This window comes from Triturus cristatus, chromosome 12, assembly GCF_964204655.1.
Source record: "Triturus cristatus chromosome 12, aTriCri1.1, whole genome shotgun sequence".
In the NCBI taxonomy this organism is placed as follows: domain Eukaryota; kingdom Metazoa; phylum Chordata; class Amphibia; order Caudata; family Salamandridae; genus Triturus; species Triturus cristatus.
Genome location: NC_140595.1, coordinates 111,073,248 through 111,094,187, shown reverse-complemented (window position 1 = coordinate 111,094,187; position 20,940 = coordinate 111,073,248). Strand labels below are relative to the sequence as shown.

Here is a 20,940-nt window from a genome sequence, read left to right as displayed (position 1 = left end):
TCGGTTCAAGTGGGGGCCTTTTCTTTCCAGGGACTGGGGTGGTTGGTGGAAAACGGGATGCAGGATGTATGGCAAACTCACCATCCCGGAGTGAAAGATTATACTTACTACTCTGCGGCCCACAAATCGTATACGAGGATAGACCACTTTCTTGCCTCCAATTCATTGGCCCGCCGGCTCATAGATGCTTCTATTGAGCCGCGGTCTTTATCTGATCATGCAGTAATTACTGTTAGCATACACGCACAACTGGTCCAGATAACTCCCCCTGGTTGGTGACTGAGGGAGAGCCTCCTGTGTTCCCCAGAAACTGTGGCAGTGATCAAAATGTAAATTAGTAGAGTATCTGCGGATCAATGATGTGGGGTCTGCGTCCCTGTCGGCAGTTTGGGAAGCCTTAAAACTGGTAATGAGAGGAGAATTTATGGCAACCTCGGCAGCGGAGAACAAGGCATGGAAAGAAAAACGACAAGAGCTAGAACAGGGGGTGGCAGAGATGGAGTCGATACATAAAAGAACAGGGATACCGAGGGTATGGAGAGAACTGAAAAAGAAAAAGCTGGTATTGAAGCGATTAGACCTCGATAGGGCAGAGCATGCACTTCTCAGACTACGCCATCAATTCTACCTTAGCAGTGATAAATGCAGAAAGCTTCTGGCACAACGGTTAAGGGCGAAATCACAGACATCAATGATTCAGGCATTTAAAGGGCCGTCGGGGGAGGAGGTCAAAGAGGATTCGCATATAGTAGATGCCTTTAGAGCTTTTTATCAGACTCTCTATACAGGTCAGGATCCGCCGGTGACAGACCCTCTCTCTCATTTGGAACACTGTACATCCCCCCCTTGACGAAAGCCCCGGCGGAGCAGCTTGACCAACGCATACGCATAGAAGAGGTAATCTCAGCAATCTCCTGCCTAAAACTGGGAAAGTCACTGGGCCCAGATGTCTTTTCAGCCCTGTTCTATCAGTCCTACTGTCAGGAGCTGGCTCCCTCCTTGACGAAATTATTTAACTCATTCCTGGAGTCGGGAGCGGTGACAGACTCCATGTCAGAGGCGGCTATCTCTGTTATTTTAAAACCCTCCAAGGATCCTATGGAGTGTGGGTCATACAGACCCATCTTGTCACTAAATATTGATGGGAAAATATTTGCCAGTGTCTTAGCAGCGTGCCTTAATCCACTAATGGCAGACTTAATAGATCCTGATCAGGCAGGTTTTATCCCAACCAGACAGTGGGGAGACAATACCAAGCGCCTTTTCCACCTTATGGACAGTGTGCAGAGATCACACAAACAAGCATTGTTTTATCTATCGACGCCGAAAATGCCTTTGATAGAGTGAGCTGGGCCTTCCTGTTTGAGACTCTATGGCATTTCGGGTTTGGAGAGAACGATATTAAATGGATCAACTGCACCTATAGGGCACCAAGGGCGTTTGTTCGGGTAAATGGGACAAAGTCCGCTGCATTTCCGTTTTCCCATGGGACAAGGCAAGGATGCCCTCTGTCCCCCCTTTTATTCACCTTGTACATGGAGCCTTTAGCTCAACTTGATATGGCTCCTAACGTAACAAGCGTCCCTCTTCCCCAATCATCTAGAGTGGTTTGATAACCCTTGTTATTTTGGCATTTTTCTTTTTCCCCCGCCCCTCTCTTTTTTCTGCTTTAACACCGATGGGAAATCTCCCACTTTTTATGCCTTTTTATCTATCCCTCATAGTGGATTAAGTCCAACGCCCCATCCTGATACTGATAGGCTACCCCCATCTTCCCCCTTTTTTCTCCCCCCTCCTTTTGTTTATGCCTCGTTTTCCACTTATTTAACTTTCATTAGTGTTTTTAGCCGAACGCCCCAGCCGCTTTAGCCGGCGCACACGTCATTACGTGTGCACCTGCTCGGGGCATACAGCACTGCGCACGCCGCGTTTCACCTCTCACGCGTACAGAAGCGTGCTCCACATCCGGAGGATTGAATAACCTGAACCGCTTTGGGTGTCACTACGGGTTAGCATTCCAGCTTCAAAAACCCTTTGATTTCTACAGGTGTTTTCAATCCACGACTCCCGCCATAGCGGGAACTTTAATTAGCAATCCTATTTAAACCCCCGCCCACTGAGCTCCTTTGTCCAGTGGAGCCGCGGGGAGCCCAGACACAGCGGGGCAGTGACCCAGTAACAGTGAGTACGGCACACTGACCCTCTTTGGTGCTCAGTCGACATGGTAGTATGCCGAAGTGTCCCTTACCGGTACTGATACCTTTGCATATCACCATTTTTCTTTCTCTAGATTGTGAAGACAGGCACCTAGATTAATGATAATGAGATATATGGTCACTCCTTTCACCTCTTTGTTGCAGGTATATTACACATTCACCATGGCTGGCTATACATTATGTCGCGCATTAAGACATTAAGACACTTGTACCTTCTTTCTTTCTTTCAGATGAATTCACTCATGATACTTAATCAGGTATCCAGCATAGTGCATTGGGAATCGACATGCACGTATATCCTTGTGACTATTAGCATAATTTTGTAGTACACATAATTCGTGAGTGTAGATAGGGATCATTCCAGTCCTGACGAAGAAGCTTGGGGAGCTTCGAATCATATTGACACACCTAGGAGGCACAGCTCATTGAGGCATATCTACCTCCACCCCCTTATTTTTAATAATACCAGCTCACAGGTATATTAAAGAGTTTTTTAAACCGACGAGCCAGGTATTTTTTAACCTCACCCACTCATTCACTCCTGACCCTAGCACTCACTTCCCTACAAAACACATAGTCGTTTTTACAACCAAAAGGTGCTCCCACGTAATCGTAGGTTGTAGCATGCCCCATCCCGTAGAGGGGCGGGAAGACCCCTATGATGAAGCATGACACCAAGGGCCCTTTTGGTGTGTGAGGGGTATTTTAACTACAATGTGTGTTCTTTTCCCACCATTGTAGGAAACACACATTACCTGGGAGGACATTAAGATATTCTTCATAAATCTGTTCTGAGGGTGGATCTTTATGGTTTACAAGCCTTTAGCTCAACGCCTGAGGGAAAACCCACAAATTGAAGGTCTGACGTTTGGGAAGGATACTCACAAGGTCAGTGTTCTCTCGCTCACTAACCTTCTAACCACCCTGCCTGCTTTACTCATAGAACTAAACAAATTTGGCGATGCGGCAGGTTTCAAAGTAAATTTGACTAAGTCACACATCCTGCACTTGTCGATCCCTCAAGCTGTAGTAGAAGTATCCGGCACCAGTTCCCATTTCCAGGACCCAACAAGACATATCGTACCTGGGCATTCGGCTCGCTCGACCTTCTCACAAACTGTGGCCATAAATTATGCGTCCTTGCTTGAACACACCGCTAAAGTGCTGGACAGTTGGGCGCGACTACTGCTAGCCTGGTTCGGGAGAATTGCGGCTGTTAAAATGACAGGCCTCCCCTGCATCCTGTACCTATTCCAAACAATACCCTCCGCCGCCAAAAGCATTAGGCTAACTACAGTCACTAATAAATAAGTTTGTTTTGGGGGGGGAGGGGGGGAGGGGGGGGGGGAGAATCCTCGCATATCATTATCCTAAATGGCACTCCTGAAAAAAGATGGAGTAGGGCTTCCTTTGATCCACCGGTACTACCAAGCGTCATCCCTCCGGTATGTCGTGGAGTGGAACAGGCCACTGTCTGGTAAACACTGGAATTTTATGGATCAAGCGGTAGCTGGGGTTAACATCTGGCGTGAGATATGGCTACACCATAAACATAGGGCTTGGGGGTCTGTATTCTTCCCCAATCACGTCCCCAACGATGAAGGTATGGGTCATGGTGGCTGGCAAAAGTGACTTTTTCTTCCCAGATGACCCCGATAGTGGATAACCCGGACTTTCCACCGGGTCGGGACTCGACAGTGTTCCAACGATGGAGAGAAGAGGGATGCAAGAGACTTGGATCTCTCTTTGATACGAAAGGGCTGATCCCATTTGACCAGCTGAAGCGAGACTACGGCCTCCTATCGTCCGATGAGTTTGCATATCACCAACTCCGTCACTGGGTCACATCATGCTCCTACCCGACCACTTACAACATTTGAAAAATGGTTGGTTTGTAAAAAAAGATGACCGGCGCCTTATCTCTGAGCTATAATCCATGCTTACGACAAGCCACTCAAGGCATCGCACAAAGGCCCAAATCCGATGGGAAGCGGAGTTAGAGAGAGCACTCTTGGCCAAAGAATGGGATAACAATCTATTACACACACCACACAGCGCACAACACAGCGAGGGCGGAGTCCGCCTTTATGGTTTTTTCGTATTGGTATTATACACCAGCACGAATACACAGGTGGGATAAGAGCAAACCCGATCTATGCTGGAGGGGGTGTGGGATGACAGGTCCCTTAGTGCATTTACTATGGCACAGTTCCAAATTGCTGCGGTATTGGACAGAGGTCCTAGATAATATTGATAAGGCTTTTGATACTTCTATCCCTAGATTCCCGGCCTACACCATATTAAGCTTTCTAATCCCCTAACCTTTTCTCTTCGCTCCTTGAAGGGCAGGCAAATTGCACTGGCGCTTTTAGCAGCACGTTAAACAATCCTAGCCCATTGGGGGACATCGACTATCCCTGAATTCAACACAAGGAACAGCATGGAGATATCCAAGTGGGCATGCCGGTTTGGTCAGCGGGCCGCTCCTACGCGCCAAGGAGTGGGAGCTTGTGCCTTGAGCACCAGGAATATCTCCAAGGAATAGCATGGCAATATCCAAGTGGGCATGTCGGTTTGGCTGACCAAACCGTCATGCACACTTTCAGTGCCTAACACTACTCCTCCCCCTCCCCATGCTGATGATGCGACAAGGCCCCGCCCACCCTAGACTTGTGGATTGGCAGTCAAAAATAAAAAGACAATAAAATAGTTTTATTGTCATTTTATTTTTCTTCTGCCTGCTGCGTTTCAGCAGTGGGCGACGCTCCTCCGCCACAGCGGAGGAGCCGCCGCTGATGGAAACAGCATGTTGGCCTAAAACCTTTACAGATCACATTAGACCAAATTAAATTTGCAAACCCCTCCACATAATATGGGCACATTAATCACCCACTGAGTGGGCATTAACTAGAATGCACAACATCAGGATAGATTCCAACTGATTAGCATACGTCTGATCAAGACTCCTTTCAGGCGTGGTGTACATATTAATACAGGTCTCTTACCCGGAACAAGAATAAAAACACTGTGGGGAGGAGCCAAGATGGCGACCGGGACGGCAGCGTAGGCTCCCGGCTCCGTGAACCTCCGCATCCCGCACAGATATCCTGTATGAGATCCTTCGCCTGCGCTATATGCCCGTGTTGGTGAATGAGAGCGGCAACCGATCGTGTGACTCTGAAGTTTCTGGCGGCGGTATCGCCGGAGAAATGTCCGTTTGAAGATTGCGGCCTGTGCAACCCTGGAACCGGGACCTCGAGTGGATAACATGGCCGGGCGGCAGTTAAACAACAGCGGCCTTTGGTGACTGGGTGGAGTCGGACTAACCGAAGCGGTGCGAATATCGGCCTACATTTCGCCGTGACCGTTCCTACCACTAAGCGTAGCGGAACGAGTGCAGGCCCGAGGTGGCTAATCCAAGATTCCCCGGTGATTGCCTCAGCCTTCGCCGGTGAGCTGCCCGGCCGCCGCCCGTAACTCGCCTTGATTCTTGCGGCCTGCTCCCGGATTTTCGCGGGCGCAGGTCCGTGGTGGGGATGACTGTTGCCTGTGACCACATACCGGATATATTTTTTGCCTGCCCCCGAAACCCTGATTCCAGTGACATGGAACCTGCGGCGCTTGTCCCTGAGTCCTGGTCCCAATCTGGGTTGGACTTACCCGGCGGCCATCTTGACAGGACGAAGTCTACCATCCTGTACACTGGGTCGCAGCACGATTGAAAGTGTGCGACTATGAGGAGCGTAGCGGAGCGAGCGCCGAGAGCTGTGCTGGGGTATGGTGATCTTCTCGAGGCTCTCGGTGCCCTTCATTCCGCCTTGGTTCACGGCGCCTGGGTATTGGGGAGTAAGCTTGATGGGGTGGCATCAGCATCGGAACAGTTGCTGCCTGCCTGTCCCCAGGTACACGGGGACTTCCTACACTGCACACAGGAGGACAGTGTCGTGGCCGGCCCTGTGGATAGTGACCAGCTGGAAACTCCGGACAGTATATTAACGTGTGATCGGCAGGCTGTGGGTCTGGTCTGTTCCGGAGGTCTTGGACCTGAGTGGGGGGTGGTGGCCTTGTCCCGTGCGCGGCCTCCGGCGACCCAGGCAATATTCAAGCAACGGTCGCCTGTTCTGGCTGATCTCGCCTTCTTGGACCTTGTGTGCAGTGCAGATCCTGGGGCAGCACTGGGAAAGACGACTCTCCATACTGCTGACTGTGTTGGTATTCAGAGACTTCCACCCTGCCTGTGTGTGTCGCTTCCTGCTCTTTTTTGGACGCTCCTCTTCTTTGTAACATTGGACATGGTACTGGGTCGATGGGTATGCATGGGTAGATTCGCAAAGAGTGGCCAAGGATAAGGTTGATCCTTCAGAGGTGGTCATCTAATAAGCGGGCGGGCTCAGGGGTTGCGTGCTCTCACGGCATAACTGGTAGTGTAATAGGCGCATAATGCTCCCCATTCTTCTTTGACATGGTCGATTCTGTGTTGCTTATTGTTTGCTTTGGGGGAAAACATACTGTGCGGGAGGGAGAAGCCGGGGGCATGTTTTGAAGGCCCTCCTCCAGTTTATTAATATTCTCTCTACCCCCCCGTCTGGTGGGGTTTCTTTTCTTACTCCTCTTTCTCTGTTTCTTCTATATTTCGGGTCTGGTTCCGGGGCGACAGGCACACTGCTGGGGGGGGGGGGGGCGTACTCATCTGCAGAGGTGCAGGGTGGGGGGTTGGGGGAGGGGATCCTTTAGTCTTTAACCCTTTTTTTCCATGGCCTCCTTTTTCTTCTCTTATTCTTCTTTGTCCTTCTTTTCTGGGATCAGCATGGTAAAACTCCTTCGTTGTTAATCGCTGCGTTTTCATGTGTGCCACAATTTCCGTGGTGTTTTCTGGGTTTTAGGGCAGGGGACTGCAGGCGCAAATGGCCGTGATATTCCTCCACATCCTGACTTTCCTGTTTCAGCGCCATTGACTAGATAAATTGCTTTATTGTTGAAAAAAAAAAAAAAGAATAAAAACACTGGAGTTATATCGGTGGGTTTTCATCAATGAACGGTCCCAACCAAGGGTTGCAGAAATATTTTTCCATGTTAACCACACTAAATACTCCACATATGGAAACCATAATAATGGATTGTCATTCTTGGAACATTACTAATTACCCCATATGTTCATTTCCTGTCGACGTCCTCCTTGCACAAAACTTTCAGAAAATAGAGGGATAATCTGGACCAGTGCGAAATTAATGACTCTGAAGCCAGGTTCTTTATGGGGACGCCACAATGGGGCACCAGGTTAAAACGAACCGGCACAGAAAATACCTTGTTGCTGGAAGTACGAGGCGCATCAGAATTGCAAAAAAAGTTTTTGCCTGTGGCTCTAAAAAACCTGGTGCCCAGCTAGTGATAATATGGCTGGGGATAAAGCGGGGTTTGTTTTTGTGCAAACATTAGTCAATCGACCAGAACTAAATTGACCGATCTGGCTTGCAGCACATATGTAACTACGACTCAGACATATAGTAAATGAAAACAAAAAAAACAAAAACCACAGCAATCATGGTCAGGAGACAAATGTATAGAATGTGTCCTGGACAAGCTACTCTATATATCATTCACCCAAATGAAGTACATTCTACCAATTCCTTTCTTCACATATTTATTACTTTACCAGCTTTACTGTGCAAAACCTTCTTTGAAATGGCGAGCAAGACAGATGCACAGCAGTTCATAGAGACTTGGTCCATTTAGAACAGGAAGGGAGAGTTCACAAAGGCTTGGAAGAAACTGGTGAGGATTTCAGAACTATTGGGTCTTAAACCCAACGTCTTCAAGATGCGTAGGGGTGGAGAAGGTTTAAATGTTGGACAAGGTCTCCATTATGTCACTGCACAGTAGGGACGGTGGCTCAAAAGCCTAGAAACAAGTGAGTCAGAGAACTAGTTGTCTGCTTTGTATGTTGATGCTTTCAAAGTCCATATCCAAGGTAATCAGTTCAAACAAAATTTAAAAGATAACAGGTGGGAGAACTTCTGAGAAGGGGCTCAAAGCATTCCATGTGAGTTAGCACTTTCCGATTGGCTTTTTTCCGTTCCATGTGAACACTCCCAAAGGAGCACTGACGGGGCAAGAGCAGCACCATCAGGACCACAGAGTTCGACCGGCAGCATCTGGGATTTGGAAACCAAACCAGTCCTAAATGGATTCTATCTGCTTGCGCACCTTCTCCAGGGCCCGCCCATCCAAGGTCCGCTGACGGTAGAGCACCACCAGGGCAAAGACAACCGAGGACCCCATCATTCCACCAACAAACTTCCAAAAGATTGTCTTCTCCATCTCTATGGATCGACAGCTGGTGATAGTTGTGGAATAGAGGAGAGAGAAAAAACAAGGGATAAGACAAAGAAAGAGTATTACAATGCAGTTTGTGAATGAAGGCGATGACACAATAAGTCTACACAGTCAGTCAATCAACATTATTCGGTCGAAAGGCCATAAAAGTAAAACATAAAAACACATACACAGCTTAACAAGAAATATACATCATTCAGCAGCTCGATGGGAACGTTACAGATTGTGTTAACGTTGTAATAAATTAAAGCAAGAACAAAAGGATCCCAGATGAGCATATTCAACCTGGCCCCCAGACAACAAAGTGCAGGCAGCCTAAGGATATAAGTTGTGAAACACATTTTCAAATAGCCAAGGCATATTAAAGCTAAAAACAATTTAAAAGCAAGTTGAAAATCACCTGGAGCAGGAGTAGATTCTATTTCAATACAACAAGCGACTGGCCAAAAACATTAGGATTAGATAGCCTATAAAAGTGGAGCTCAAAGAGAAAGAGGAAAACAAAGCACAGGAGGTAAAAAACCTCATTTAGGCTTCGCTATGTGCTCCCATCAATGGTTTCGTTTATGCTCAACATCTCGGCTTCACCTAGATAAACCCTGTTCTATTACTCGGGGTCAGTCAATACAGTTACAAAAGATAATTGCAAAGCGCAAAAGCTACGATAAAACATAAGGTTGTCCAAACTCGGTGCTCATAGGTATTCAGTCCTAAAAAATAAAAATAATTTTTAACATTAGGTACCTTAATGATAAAAAAGCAATTAAAAACTCAGGCATACTAAAAGCATCTATTGAAATAATACCTTATGTTCCTTAACGTTTCCAGATGTAAAAAGCGCATTTTATAAAATGTAATGAAAAGCACGGATCCCTGGAGCCCAAAAATTGCAAGAATATGAGACCGTCTTCGTGGTTTCTAAAATTTGACATGTGTAAAATTAGTACTAAATAGGAGCATCTAGTGTATAAAGTGCAAAATAAGGTAAAGTGGCAAGTGATCAGTAAAGAGAACCTGTCGTACCCTCATGGCGAAAGCTACCCTTTCATGAACCCTGGAGACGAAAAGGCAAATTTTAAATACAGAGTGCCCAATCTTACAGTAGTTAACCAGTGTCGCTATGTGGGATTCTTAATCCACCCTAGATAGGGCTCAATGCTGCGTGTTGTAGAAACACCAGCATACCCAATAACAGAATCCATGGCCTGGGCACCTTCCACACGAATGTTCATACAGTGATTCAGGTAAAATTGTTTGACAATGTATGTTTGAGTCCAAGCAAGAAGGGATTGTCAAACAGGTCCCCGCGGCCTAATGCCTTAAATATGTTTTTTTTATCTAGGAAAGCCATGGTATCTGGGAAGCTTCATCGAATGAAAAGGCACTCAACCAGGCACCTTCTGATCAAAGCCTTCTCAGGTGTAACCCACATTTCAATCCAGAGTAATAGGGAAGCAAGGCTAATGAGGTCTTTCAGCTATGTCAGCCCTAGTTCCTCATGACAAGTTAAAATGGCTGTGTTGCCTGGAATAGAAAGCAGTCTTCGAGTGAAACGGTTTTAAGCTGTTCGACGAATTCCAGCTTTGCTTAGACCCCACAGCCTGGCACCATATAAATCAACCGAGGGGCACTTGGACCTGTAAAGGCACAGCATTTCTGGTATTGGTTTATTCTGTAGTTTTCTGGCAAATCTAAATAAAGCTTCAATGTTCCTATTAAAAAGCTGCAGCCTTGAGGTTAAAAGGGGCACCCAGCTGAGATAATTGTTAAAAGAATACCCAAGTAATCAAAATCTTTAACCTTTACCAAAGTATGACCACCCCATGCTAACTTTCTTATACTTGGTGCTCGGGCGACTACACATCATTATGAAAGAGTTTGTGTAATTAACTTGAAGATCGAGGTCCCTCGTGAACTCGTGAGATCCAGGGATATCTGGAGCCCCTTTGCTGTGTGGGCGATCAGCGCTGCGTCATCCGCATACAATAGAACAGGGACCTGCTTTTTACCTACACTCATCGTCCACAAGCATCACCATCACCAACAACACTGCCATAACAAAACAGCCAAAGGAATACAATTTATCCACAGACAACTTAGGCGAGCAGTAAACAAAGTCACTCAAACGTGTCTTCATCTTGACTTGTTCAATAGTTACAGATAACTGCAGAAGAAGCAGAATTCTCCTTCGAACCCATGCAGTTTGCAAGCACTGTGCTTGCTCTTTGTATGGTTTTTGCTCATTTCCTGGTTGTAAAATCAATCCAATGGTGCTTTACTCTGGCCTAATAGGTCTTCTCCTTTGACGACCAGAAGCACCACAAGATCTGGGTTTTCTTTAGCTAAAAAATAGTGTATACCTTTACCCCAAGCATCCACTTTACCATTTTGACCAATGTATGCATTGCGAGGAGATTTATAGTCTGGTAACCTTTCCTCCATTACTGTTGAAATAATGTTTGTCGAGTGTTGCTGACTATTCCCACACTCGCTGAATATATACTCCCGTTTTTGAAGTTAAAACAAGCCTTGAACAAACCAGTAGGTCTAACCTTGGCAAGTGCATGTAATGGTTAATTTTAACAAGCATGGGTAAAGCCAATAGGTCTCACCTATTCAAGAGCTATTGGTATTGCCAATGTGTTTTAGACATTAACTACACCTACATTCGTTCTGTTCAGCATGGCTAAACATTAGTGGCACAAATGAGGGTGGTGTAGAGTCGCATACAGTGGAGTGGAGTGGTGTGGAGGGAGTAGAGTGGAAGGGAGTGGAGTAGAGTGTTGTAGAGTGGCAGTGAAGTAGAGTGGCATAGTGTGGCGGAGTGATGTTCAGTTGAGTGTGTTAAAGTAACTTGGAGTGGTGTACAGCAGAATAGATTGTCGTAGAGTGAAGTGGCATAGAGTGGAGTAACGTAGTCGAGTAGAGTAGAGTTTTGCAGATTGTCAAAGTGGAGTGATGTAGAGTGGAGTGGCATAGAGAGGAGTGGCAAAGAGGAGTAGTGTGTCAAAATAGAGTAGAGTAAAGTGGCACAGAGTGGCGTAGAGGGAGTTGCGTGGAGCATCACAGAGTGCCATAGAGTGGAGTAGAGTTTAATGCAGTAGAGTGTCAGAGTGGTCTAGAGTGAACTGGTATAGAATATAGTTGTGTAGAGTAGATTGGCATAGAGTGCAGTGGCGTAGAGTGCATTGGGGTAGAGTGCAGTGGTTTAGAATAGCTTAGCATAGAGTACACTGGTGTGGAGTGCAGTAACAGAGTGGAGTGGCGTAGAGTGCAGTAGCATAGAGTAGATTGTTTCAGAGTAGAGTGAAGTGGTGTAGAGTGGGGAAGTGCAGGGTAGAGTCCAGTGGCAGATTGCAGTGGTGCAGACTGGACTAGAGTGGATTGCATAGAGTTCAGTGGAGTGGTGTAGAGTGTAGTGGTGTAGAGTTGAGTGGTGCAGGGTAGAGTGCGGTAGCAGAGTGCAGCAGTGCAGAGTAGAGTGTTGTAGAGTGTAGTGGTGTAGAGTGGCATAGATCAGAGACATAAGTACATTGGTGCAGAGTAGAATAGAGTGTCGGAGTGCAGTGACGTAAAGTGCACTGGTGTAAAGAGTGACTTAGAGTAGAGTGTAGTGGTGTGGAGTAGATTGGCATAGAGTGCATAGGTTTTGAGTAAAGGGGAGTAGAGCGCAGTAGTTTTGAGTAAAGTTGGGTAGAGTGCAATGGCGTACAGTAGAGTGGGGTAGAGTGGCGTAGTGCAGCACAGACTGCACTAGTGTCAAGTGGAGTGGCATGGAGTGCAGAGGCATAGAGTAGATTGTTTCAGAGTAGAGCGAAGTAGCGTAAAGTGGTGTGAGCAGAGCAGAGTTCAGTGGCAGAGAGTGCAGTGGTGTATAGAAGAGTTGCATAGAATACATTGCTTACAGTACAGTGGTGTAGAATAGAGGACGCAGAGTACACTTATGCAGAGTAGGATAGAGTGGCATGAAGTGCAATGGTGTTGCGTGACGCAGAATGCACTGGTTAGGTCTCGGCTGCGAAGGCTGCGCTTGCGCAGTCTCGCTCCGAGATTTAATGACTTGGAGAAGAGGGGCTTGAACCCGCCCCTCTTCTCCCCTGTTCTCCATTGGCTGGCCTCTTGAATGCTGGCCAGCCATTGGAGAAGAGGTCAGTCATTCAGATTAGGCCCCGTCCTTTTCGGATCGGGGGGCGTGTTTTTTGCAAGAAGTCTCAAGGAGGAGACAACAGCAAAACACGCCCCCGAATCCGAAAACGACGCTGCCTTTCTCCGAGGCATTTCTGCTCTGCCTCGGAGAAAGGCGGTGGTGTCTTCCGGTGCCCTCGTTTTTTTTAGGACTCGCACTGGTCTTGGCTCCGGTGCGCGGCTTGTTTCGGATCCTCACTTCAATGATTTGAATCTATGGTAAACTGTTTTGCTCTCCACACGCATATACAAATTAGTTTACACGGTTCCCAGATGGGTTGATATTTCTAACATGCTTCAACGCTGCATCTTCCTCCCCAGTCAAACAGGCATCAACAGGTCAACCCGATTGTTTACCAGTGAGCTTTGTAATGAAAAGAACAGAACTGCTTGTACCTTCAGCTCTGTAATCCTAAAACATAATACAGTAGGAAAATACACACATAACCCTCCTCTTTTTTTAAATCAGTAGGAGAGAGACTACATCTTGCAGCTGGTGAAATTCACTACTCAGCATTTTACTCCAGCCTTCCACCGTGTGCGGTAACATCCGGCGGGAATGTACCAGGGCAGCCCTTCACCTCTAACATGAAATAAATATCAAAACCAAAACTTGGCAATTGCAACACTTTGGGGGAAAAAATGGCTCTGCCTCGAGGGAACAGTAAACATTTCACCGCTTTGACCCTACAGGATTGTCTCTTCATGAATCTTCCAAAAAGTGCTTGGAAAAAGCTGCGTTTTCTAGTTCCCGGGTATAAGGTCGGAGCTGAAGACACGGGGAGAGCCTTTTTTCTGGCCTCATTTTGAACAAGTTAGGACTATTGGCTTTGTCAATGGTTGTTAGTTAGCTGCCACGAGCACAAGTGTGCAGACCAAGAGACAGAGGACGCGAGGCGCGCCGAGATTTCCCACACAAGCACAGCCGCATATTAACACACGCCGCAGGACGGCTCTTCTCAGAAATGGCAGCACCGAGGCATTCTGAGAATACACGTCTGAGACGGGAGGGCGGGGGGCGCACACGGGGGAGCGGGTGAAGGGAGGGTGCGAGCCCGCGATGCTCTCTTACAGACCCCACAGAACTGGTTACGAAACCAACAGCTGAGACTGTGAAGGCACAGCATTAAAAGTGACTGGGTAGGCTGAGGCTGTTCTTGCTGTGGGTGGCATGGGGAGGGCGGTGTGGCGAGGGTTCTTCCTGTGGGTGGCATGGGGAGGGCGGTGTGGCAGGGTAGGGAGGGCTTTGGTGGGCCACAGGGGAAGGAGAACACATCTTGGAACAGGGCAGAGGCAGCATACGAGGGTAGGGCTGGCAGTCGCCAACTGCCCCTAGGATGAGAAGTAAAACTGCATACTTGACCACATTGATTGTGCATACTAAGAGGGCATTTCAATCGAAATTGGGACAGTGTGAGAAGCATCACCGGACGCCTATTTTTACCCTACCGTTCTCCTGCTGAATGAACGTGGTTCTTTTACTACACCTCTCCTTCATGCAGCATTTTGTTTTTACCACAAACCATGTAATTTCAATAAATAATTCATTTGTGGATTTATATAGTGCGGCTTGTCACCCGTGAGGGTATCCATGCACCGTCAATGGGCTTGGGGAGATTAAATGATTTACCCAGATTGACATAACATTGATGACAGCACAGGCACTCTAAAGATTATTCCAGCACCACTGTCCCCACCCCGCCACCCCCTTCACATGGTGTCCATCAGTCACTTCCGTTCTGGTACACAACTGCACCAACGCATGCTTCTTTGTAATGCCTGAAGTGAAAAGCGCGGGATGGCTGAAAGTCACACACCGGACATGGGGCCAGCGGGAAAGATGTGGAAATTAAGGATACCGAGCGACTGGGTATATTCAAGGGCGTGCTGCTGCAGTCCAGGGCTTTTCTTTTACAAATCACCGTTTCCAAGTTTGTGCAGTCACTTGTATCCAGTGAACTGATCTAGGACTAAAACTCCCAGAATGCAATTCAAAAGTTTTTAAATGCAAACCCAGGACAACAGCCTTGCACCCTTAATGACAGTTCATAGCAGAGGACATGACACGCATAAAAACCATGTTACAGTTTTGTAAATACAGGGATTATGTGTACACAGAAACTGCCCAAATCACTGGTACAGAACAGGGTCAATTCCCTCTGCCCTGCAAAGCTTCCCATGCATGCATGATGAACTGTTCCAACCCAAGTTTTTTTCTCTGCATTGTGGGGATCATTATAACAAGCATTTACAATGCAATGGTCTCGGCATTGTTAAAGTTAGAGCTATTGGAATTGCTCATGACATTATTTTTGTTTATGTTTTTAAAACATGTAAAGAAACGGCATTGTTATTTACAATGTCAATAGCTTAATCTGTGTGTGGGTGCAAATGCAATAGGTCTCGCATTGGAGAGTGATTAAGCTATTGACATTGTAAATAACAATGCCGTTTCTTTAACCCCTTGTGTGCCACGCCCTTTCCCCGCCCTGTGCCGGGCGTTGCATTAGCGGGCGGGGTTCATGACGAGCTGGACTCGTCATGGGCATAGCGCAACCGCGGCCCATGACGAGTCCAGCTCGTCATGGGCACACAAGGGGTTAAATGTTTTAAAAACAAAAACATAAACAAAAATAATGTCATGAGCAATGCCAATAGCTCTAACTTTACCAATGCCGAGACCATTGCATTGTAAATGCTTGTTTTGAGTAATGGGACGCAGAGTGCAGTGGCATAGAGTAGAGTGGCGAAGAGTTCAGTGGCGGAGACTGCAGTGTTGCAGAGTGTAGTAGCATACAGTGGAGTGATTCAGAGTGGTGGCGTAGAGTGCAGTTGCATAGAGTAGAGTGGCCTAGAGTTCAGGGGCGGAGAATACAGTGTTGTGCAGTGATGTAGAGTGAAGTGATGCAGAGTACAGTGGTGTAGAGTGAAGTGATGCAGAGTACAGTGGTGTAGAGTGCATTGGCCTGGAGTGGCGCAGACAGCATTGATGTACAGTCCAGTGGTGCAGAGCAGAATAGAGTGGCATACAGTGCAATTGAGTAAAGTGTAGCGTGCAGTTAGGTAGAGTGCAGTGGTTAGAGTAGAGTGGTACAGAGCGCAGTGGTATAAAGTAGAGTGGTGCAGAGTAGAGTGGTGCAAAACGTATAGCAATGGAGTAGAATGCAGTGGCATAGAGTGCAGTAGTGCAGACTAGAATAAAGTGGCAGAGTGAAAGGGCGTAGAGTGCAGTGGTACAGAGTAAAGTGCATTGGCTTAGAGTGCAGTGCTGCTGAGTAGAGCGGAGTGGAGAGATCCTGAGTGGAGAGTGGCATACACTAGAGTGGTGTAGAGTGCAATCGTTCAGAGAAGAGGGGTGTGGAGAGCATTAGCATAGAGTGGAGTGGTGAAGAGTAGCGTGCAGTGTTAAGTGGTGCACAGTAGAGTTCAGTGGCGAGGAGCGGAGTGGTGCACAGTAGAGTTCAGTGTCGTGGAGTGGAGTGGTGCAGAGTACAGTGGAGTAGGGTAAAGTGGAGTATGCTAATGTGAAAACGCACTGCCATTACAAACAACACTTCTTCATTAAAAAAGACCATTACATTTGCACAGACATACAGATTTACTAAAAAAGTTACATTGCATAAAAGATAATATGTGGAAATGTCATCCCCTAGTGTATAGATTTGATTGTATCAACATATTTGTTTCCACCCCACTTCACCCCTGGGGGTATCCGGGCACTAGGGTGCAAGGCCTCTGCCGAAAAGCCAGCTCTTGAGCAAACGGTGGGGACAGGGAAGAAATGAGCAGAAAAACACAAAACAGAGGGCAGAAAAACGAGTGAGCAGAAAAGGCAAAGCAGAGGACAGAAAAACAAGCAGGAAAGGGCAAACAGAGCAGAAGAGGGCAAAACACAGGGCAGAAAAACTAGCAGAGTATGCCAAACCGAGGACAGAGAAACGAGCAAAAAAGGCAAAACAGAGGGTAAAAAATGAGCAGAAAATCAAAACAGAGCTAGAAATGAGCAGAGGAAGCACAGACAGAGGGCAGCAGGTAGACAGGCAGCTGATGGGAGCGGGCAAGCTGGACAGAAGAACGGTCACAGGGGAAGCTGGCACGAGGACCTGCCAAATGGTACACAATGGGTGGAATGAATTACCAGGGAAGCTTTCCGAATGTCCCCAAGATGTCGTTAGCAAACCAGATAGCTGCACTGTTTGGTAGGCTTTGACCTGAAGAAGTATATGCCACAGAAATAAATCAAAGAAAACAAAAACATACTTCCGCCTAACCTTGGTGACCATGTGCTTGAAGTAAAGATTTTAAAAATTAAGATACGCAACCTCCACATAAAATCTAATAAAGGAGTACAGGTGCTTCCTAGGAGGCAAGCAAGCATTCTCTGGGAAATATTAAATTGAATACGGGTAAGGAATAATTACTAGTGGCTTTGAATGACTAACCTGAAAACATAGTTTAAACACACACGGGTGACAAAAAATAAATAAAGAAGAGAAATAAAGGCATTGACAAAGTAAAATATTGGCTTACTATCAGTGGCAAGGATATGCACCTCTTTTAAGAGAAATCTACTCATGTGGCGAGGAAAAATGCAACCAGTCACTGTGCAAGACAGTCAGTCGCTAAAGTGGGCTGACCCATGCTGTATGCTATGGTTTTTGGAAGCAAAACGGATTAACAGCCGAGCAGACCATTCGATGAAGGGGTTACCCCAGGGACTGCAGGTATGTATGTACATTTTATTTATGAATTGATTAGTATGTATTTTTATTTATGATTTTTTAATATATGAAGCAGGCAAAACAATGAAAGCAGTCTCTAAGCACCTCGTTGCACTGTAACGTTGATTTACATGTCGATGGACCTTTACAAAAGCTGTGAGGCACAAGTAAGAAGTAAAACTGTACTAAATAAATCCCTATAAAGAATTGTTTTTCTTGCCATCACAGACACAAAAACAGGTTCAGGCAGTGCTTAATTTGTGCCGGTGCTTTCTGGTGCTCAGCACCGGCACCTATTGCACAGGGCCGGGACTATAAATGTCTTCACCTGCTTGTCCATCCCAGTGAGCCCTGCCCGAAGCCAGCCTCAAGACCCCAGTGAGCCGTGAGAACCGGATCGCTGTAGGTAAGTGTGCAGGCTTCTGAATGGCTGTATTCCAGCTCACGCAGCAGCCTGCTGGCATCCTCTTGCCAAGAGTCACCCGAGCCGTACTTTCATCATAACCCCATCATCTTCACCTCCCTGAATGCTCCTTCCCAGTGCTAGGCTCGCTCCTGCCCTGCCGGGTCCCGATGCTTGTCACGTCCGAGTGCTGTCTACAATACCTGTGACTTTCTGTCCTACACTTCTTCCACCCCGTACCCGAGGCTTCTGAGACTGACTTGGCACCGCTATAAGAGTGGTGAGTGTAGACCCAGTTGCCCCACGATCTCCCCACACACATTAGGTTAAAGGTTGGGTTCACCTGACAGGCCGGGAAGTGTTCCTCTCTGCTGCCACAATGACCAGAGGCAGTACATGCGATCGCCACGACAATCCAAGGAGGCAGTAAATGTCTCATACACTGAAAACACAAGCACACCTGATCCAACTATCGGAAACGGAAGTGTCTTGGGAAATGGGTGATATCTTGCCAGGCGACTGCATCATCAAAGCTTTTAGTATGATGTATAGCCCTTCAAAGTAGCGTAAACCGGCAAAGTATGGGAACATTTTTCTTTACAATCATTTCCTTTGTCATTTTTTCCATATACATTGTTTTAACCGATAGTTAAAAATAACTCCTACAGGAGGATTCACACTGTGAATTCAATTATTTCATGGTATATTAGAAAGGCTTCAGTCAGTTTTTAGAAACATCAATGTGAGTGATATTTTAAGAGCGTTCATGCAGTTTAAGAGAAGTTATTTTAGATTCATTCTTTCTGACCAAACGTTTTGAAAGCTATTTTAGGATCCACCATTAGTAAGTAGAACTGTGTGTGTGCAAGCGTGCTTGCAAGTCAATCTATACTGACGTGCGCGCGCTTTCAAGTCAGTCTTTGTGTGTGTGGCGAGTGTGTGTAGGAGAAATCTGACTGTATCTGTGCTTGTTTTAAATGACAGTTAAAACAGGTCTATATGAAGATGAGTTTCTTCTAAATTTGAAGGCTCTTTAAAACATTCACACAAGAACCTTTGCACACTGCACCACCCATCCGCAGACAACCCCAAACTTTTCTTGGCCTCCAATTAAAAAGTTTTGCATCCTTTACTTTCCAGATGATAGCTCACATTGCTTGCAGCCCACCCTCCGTAAAACCACCCGCTTATGGAGATGCTAAGAGCACTGTTTTTCTGATCAGAGGATTTTGACTTGTAAGTGGAACATTTAACCACTAGTGGTTGATAAGAGGATGTTCGCAAAGGCAAACATTTTACAGAGCAGACATTGACCAGTTCTGGGCTCATCGTTACCACTCTGGACTGCCCTTGGCTCTCTTGTAGCATATTACTGTTTCTCCCAGTGCTCACTTTGAGCTGGTGGTTGGAGGTGGAGCTACCAGCACTTATTGTGGGGCACTAGCACTTATTTTTGCTCATCACACTTTGACCCAGAGCAAAAGAGAGAAAAACACAAAAGGGTGAAAAACACAAAAGGGTGAAAAACACAAAAGGGTGAAAAACACAAAAGGGTGAAAGGAGGATGAAGAGCAAGATGGAACAATGACAAAGGGAGGAAGCAAAGACGACAAAGAATGTGCAGGAGTGAAATAGAGGGACAGAGAGTATTTGGTGATGTGTTAATGCATGAAGGGTGGTCAAACCTATCCAGCCTTGGTATTTGGCACCATGACTTTCTGCAGCACTGGCGGCTTCTGAGCAAAATTTTGAGCCCCGGCACTTCATTTTTTTTACAAATTAAGCACTGGGTTCAGGTGATCTGATTCCTAAAGTCTAACACACATGCACTGGGTAGGATGGGGCATTTTGCCCAGAAAGTGTTCCTACAACAGTGTTGTAAAGATATAAAAAAAAAGAGCATTGCTCAAGAGTGGAAACAAACATGCACGCCCACACACTTGGGATTGGCAAATGTAAAAGCGTTCACAGTCCTCCAAGACTATGCACGCTTGGGAGCAGTGGAAACGCCTTCTAAAACCTCAGTGTACATCAAAAATTTAATTACACAAGTTGGTGCATTGGTGCCCTAGAAGCCAGTATCCGGAGAACATTTATTCGCTTTTTGTGTGGGGCAAGTGCCCACCCATATTTAGAGTCACTTATATCCACTGAATCAACAAGAAATACCACCTAATTTATGGCCAGTGTTCAAAGACACAATGGTTTCATAAGCAGCAGCTTTGGCAAGGGGAACAACTGATCCATCACGTTGCCAAAGTAAAAACAATGTACCGCTATGTTGAATACGAAAAAAATATCTTCCCGCTTGCATGGCTGCTGCAACCGAGGGGGCAGGCCCATGGCCTGCAAGGCAAGGTGGAGCTCTAGTTAAAGTCCTCAGCATTGCAGGCATCTGAGCAGAAGCTAGAGGTAAGCTGCATTGCTGGTGTGCATGCTTTTTGTGCCCCAACACATCTGCTTAGATTTGGGGGTGCTGAATGAGAGCGGCTGGTGCCTTCATAACATGTTAGCGATCAATGACGGAGAGGTTGGTGCACAAGGAACCCTGCAATGCCCCCATTTCCATTATGGTACTGGGATTACACATTGCACCAACCTCAAACTAGACAGGGGCTAGTGGCTAGGCGACATGTGGACGATAGCGCACAATTTCACTCAACTTCTCCAAACCTGGTATTTGATTAGCAGCTCATGTGAGGATGCAAACTATCATACACATGCCTTGTGTTCACAGACCCTTCCTCCTTCAACACCCGGGTCTAAGAGAAAGCTTCAAATTCACAGGAAACAGGGGCGGATATGTGTGCAACGCGTGTGCAATACAGCACATGCTTACCCAGTCTGCTATCCAGATTCATCCATCACAGGATTCAGAGAGACAGCGGGTTAGCATGTGCACCATCATATGACATCCACATGATGCATGCTATGTACAGACCTGCCTTGATCGCCTTCGAATCCTTTACAGGAAGCCCCGAACTCTCAGAGAAGCAAGGTACTTGTGACAAATGAACATATGAAATGTGTACATGATACGCCAAGTCTCTTTTCAACACCTAGGACCGATAAGTCTTTGCTG

At 46.6% G+C, this 20,940-nt stretch overlaps 1 protein-coding gene across 1 annotated transcript in view; it reads right to left on the bottom strand.

Annotated features, from left to right (window-relative positions):
• Positions 1-7,844: 7,844 nt before the first annotated feature.
• JTB (jumping translocation breakpoint) overlaps positions 7,845-20,940 on the bottom strand; it is a 38,623-nt gene continuing 25,527 nt past the window's right edge. The window contains exon 6 of the mRNA XM_085637669.1: positions 7,845-8,550. Within this exon, the coding sequence (XP_085493795.1) occupies positions 8,394-8,550 (157 nt within the window). The 3' untranslated portion in view covers positions 7,845-8,393. The remainder of the gene's footprint in view (positions 8,551-20,940) is intronic.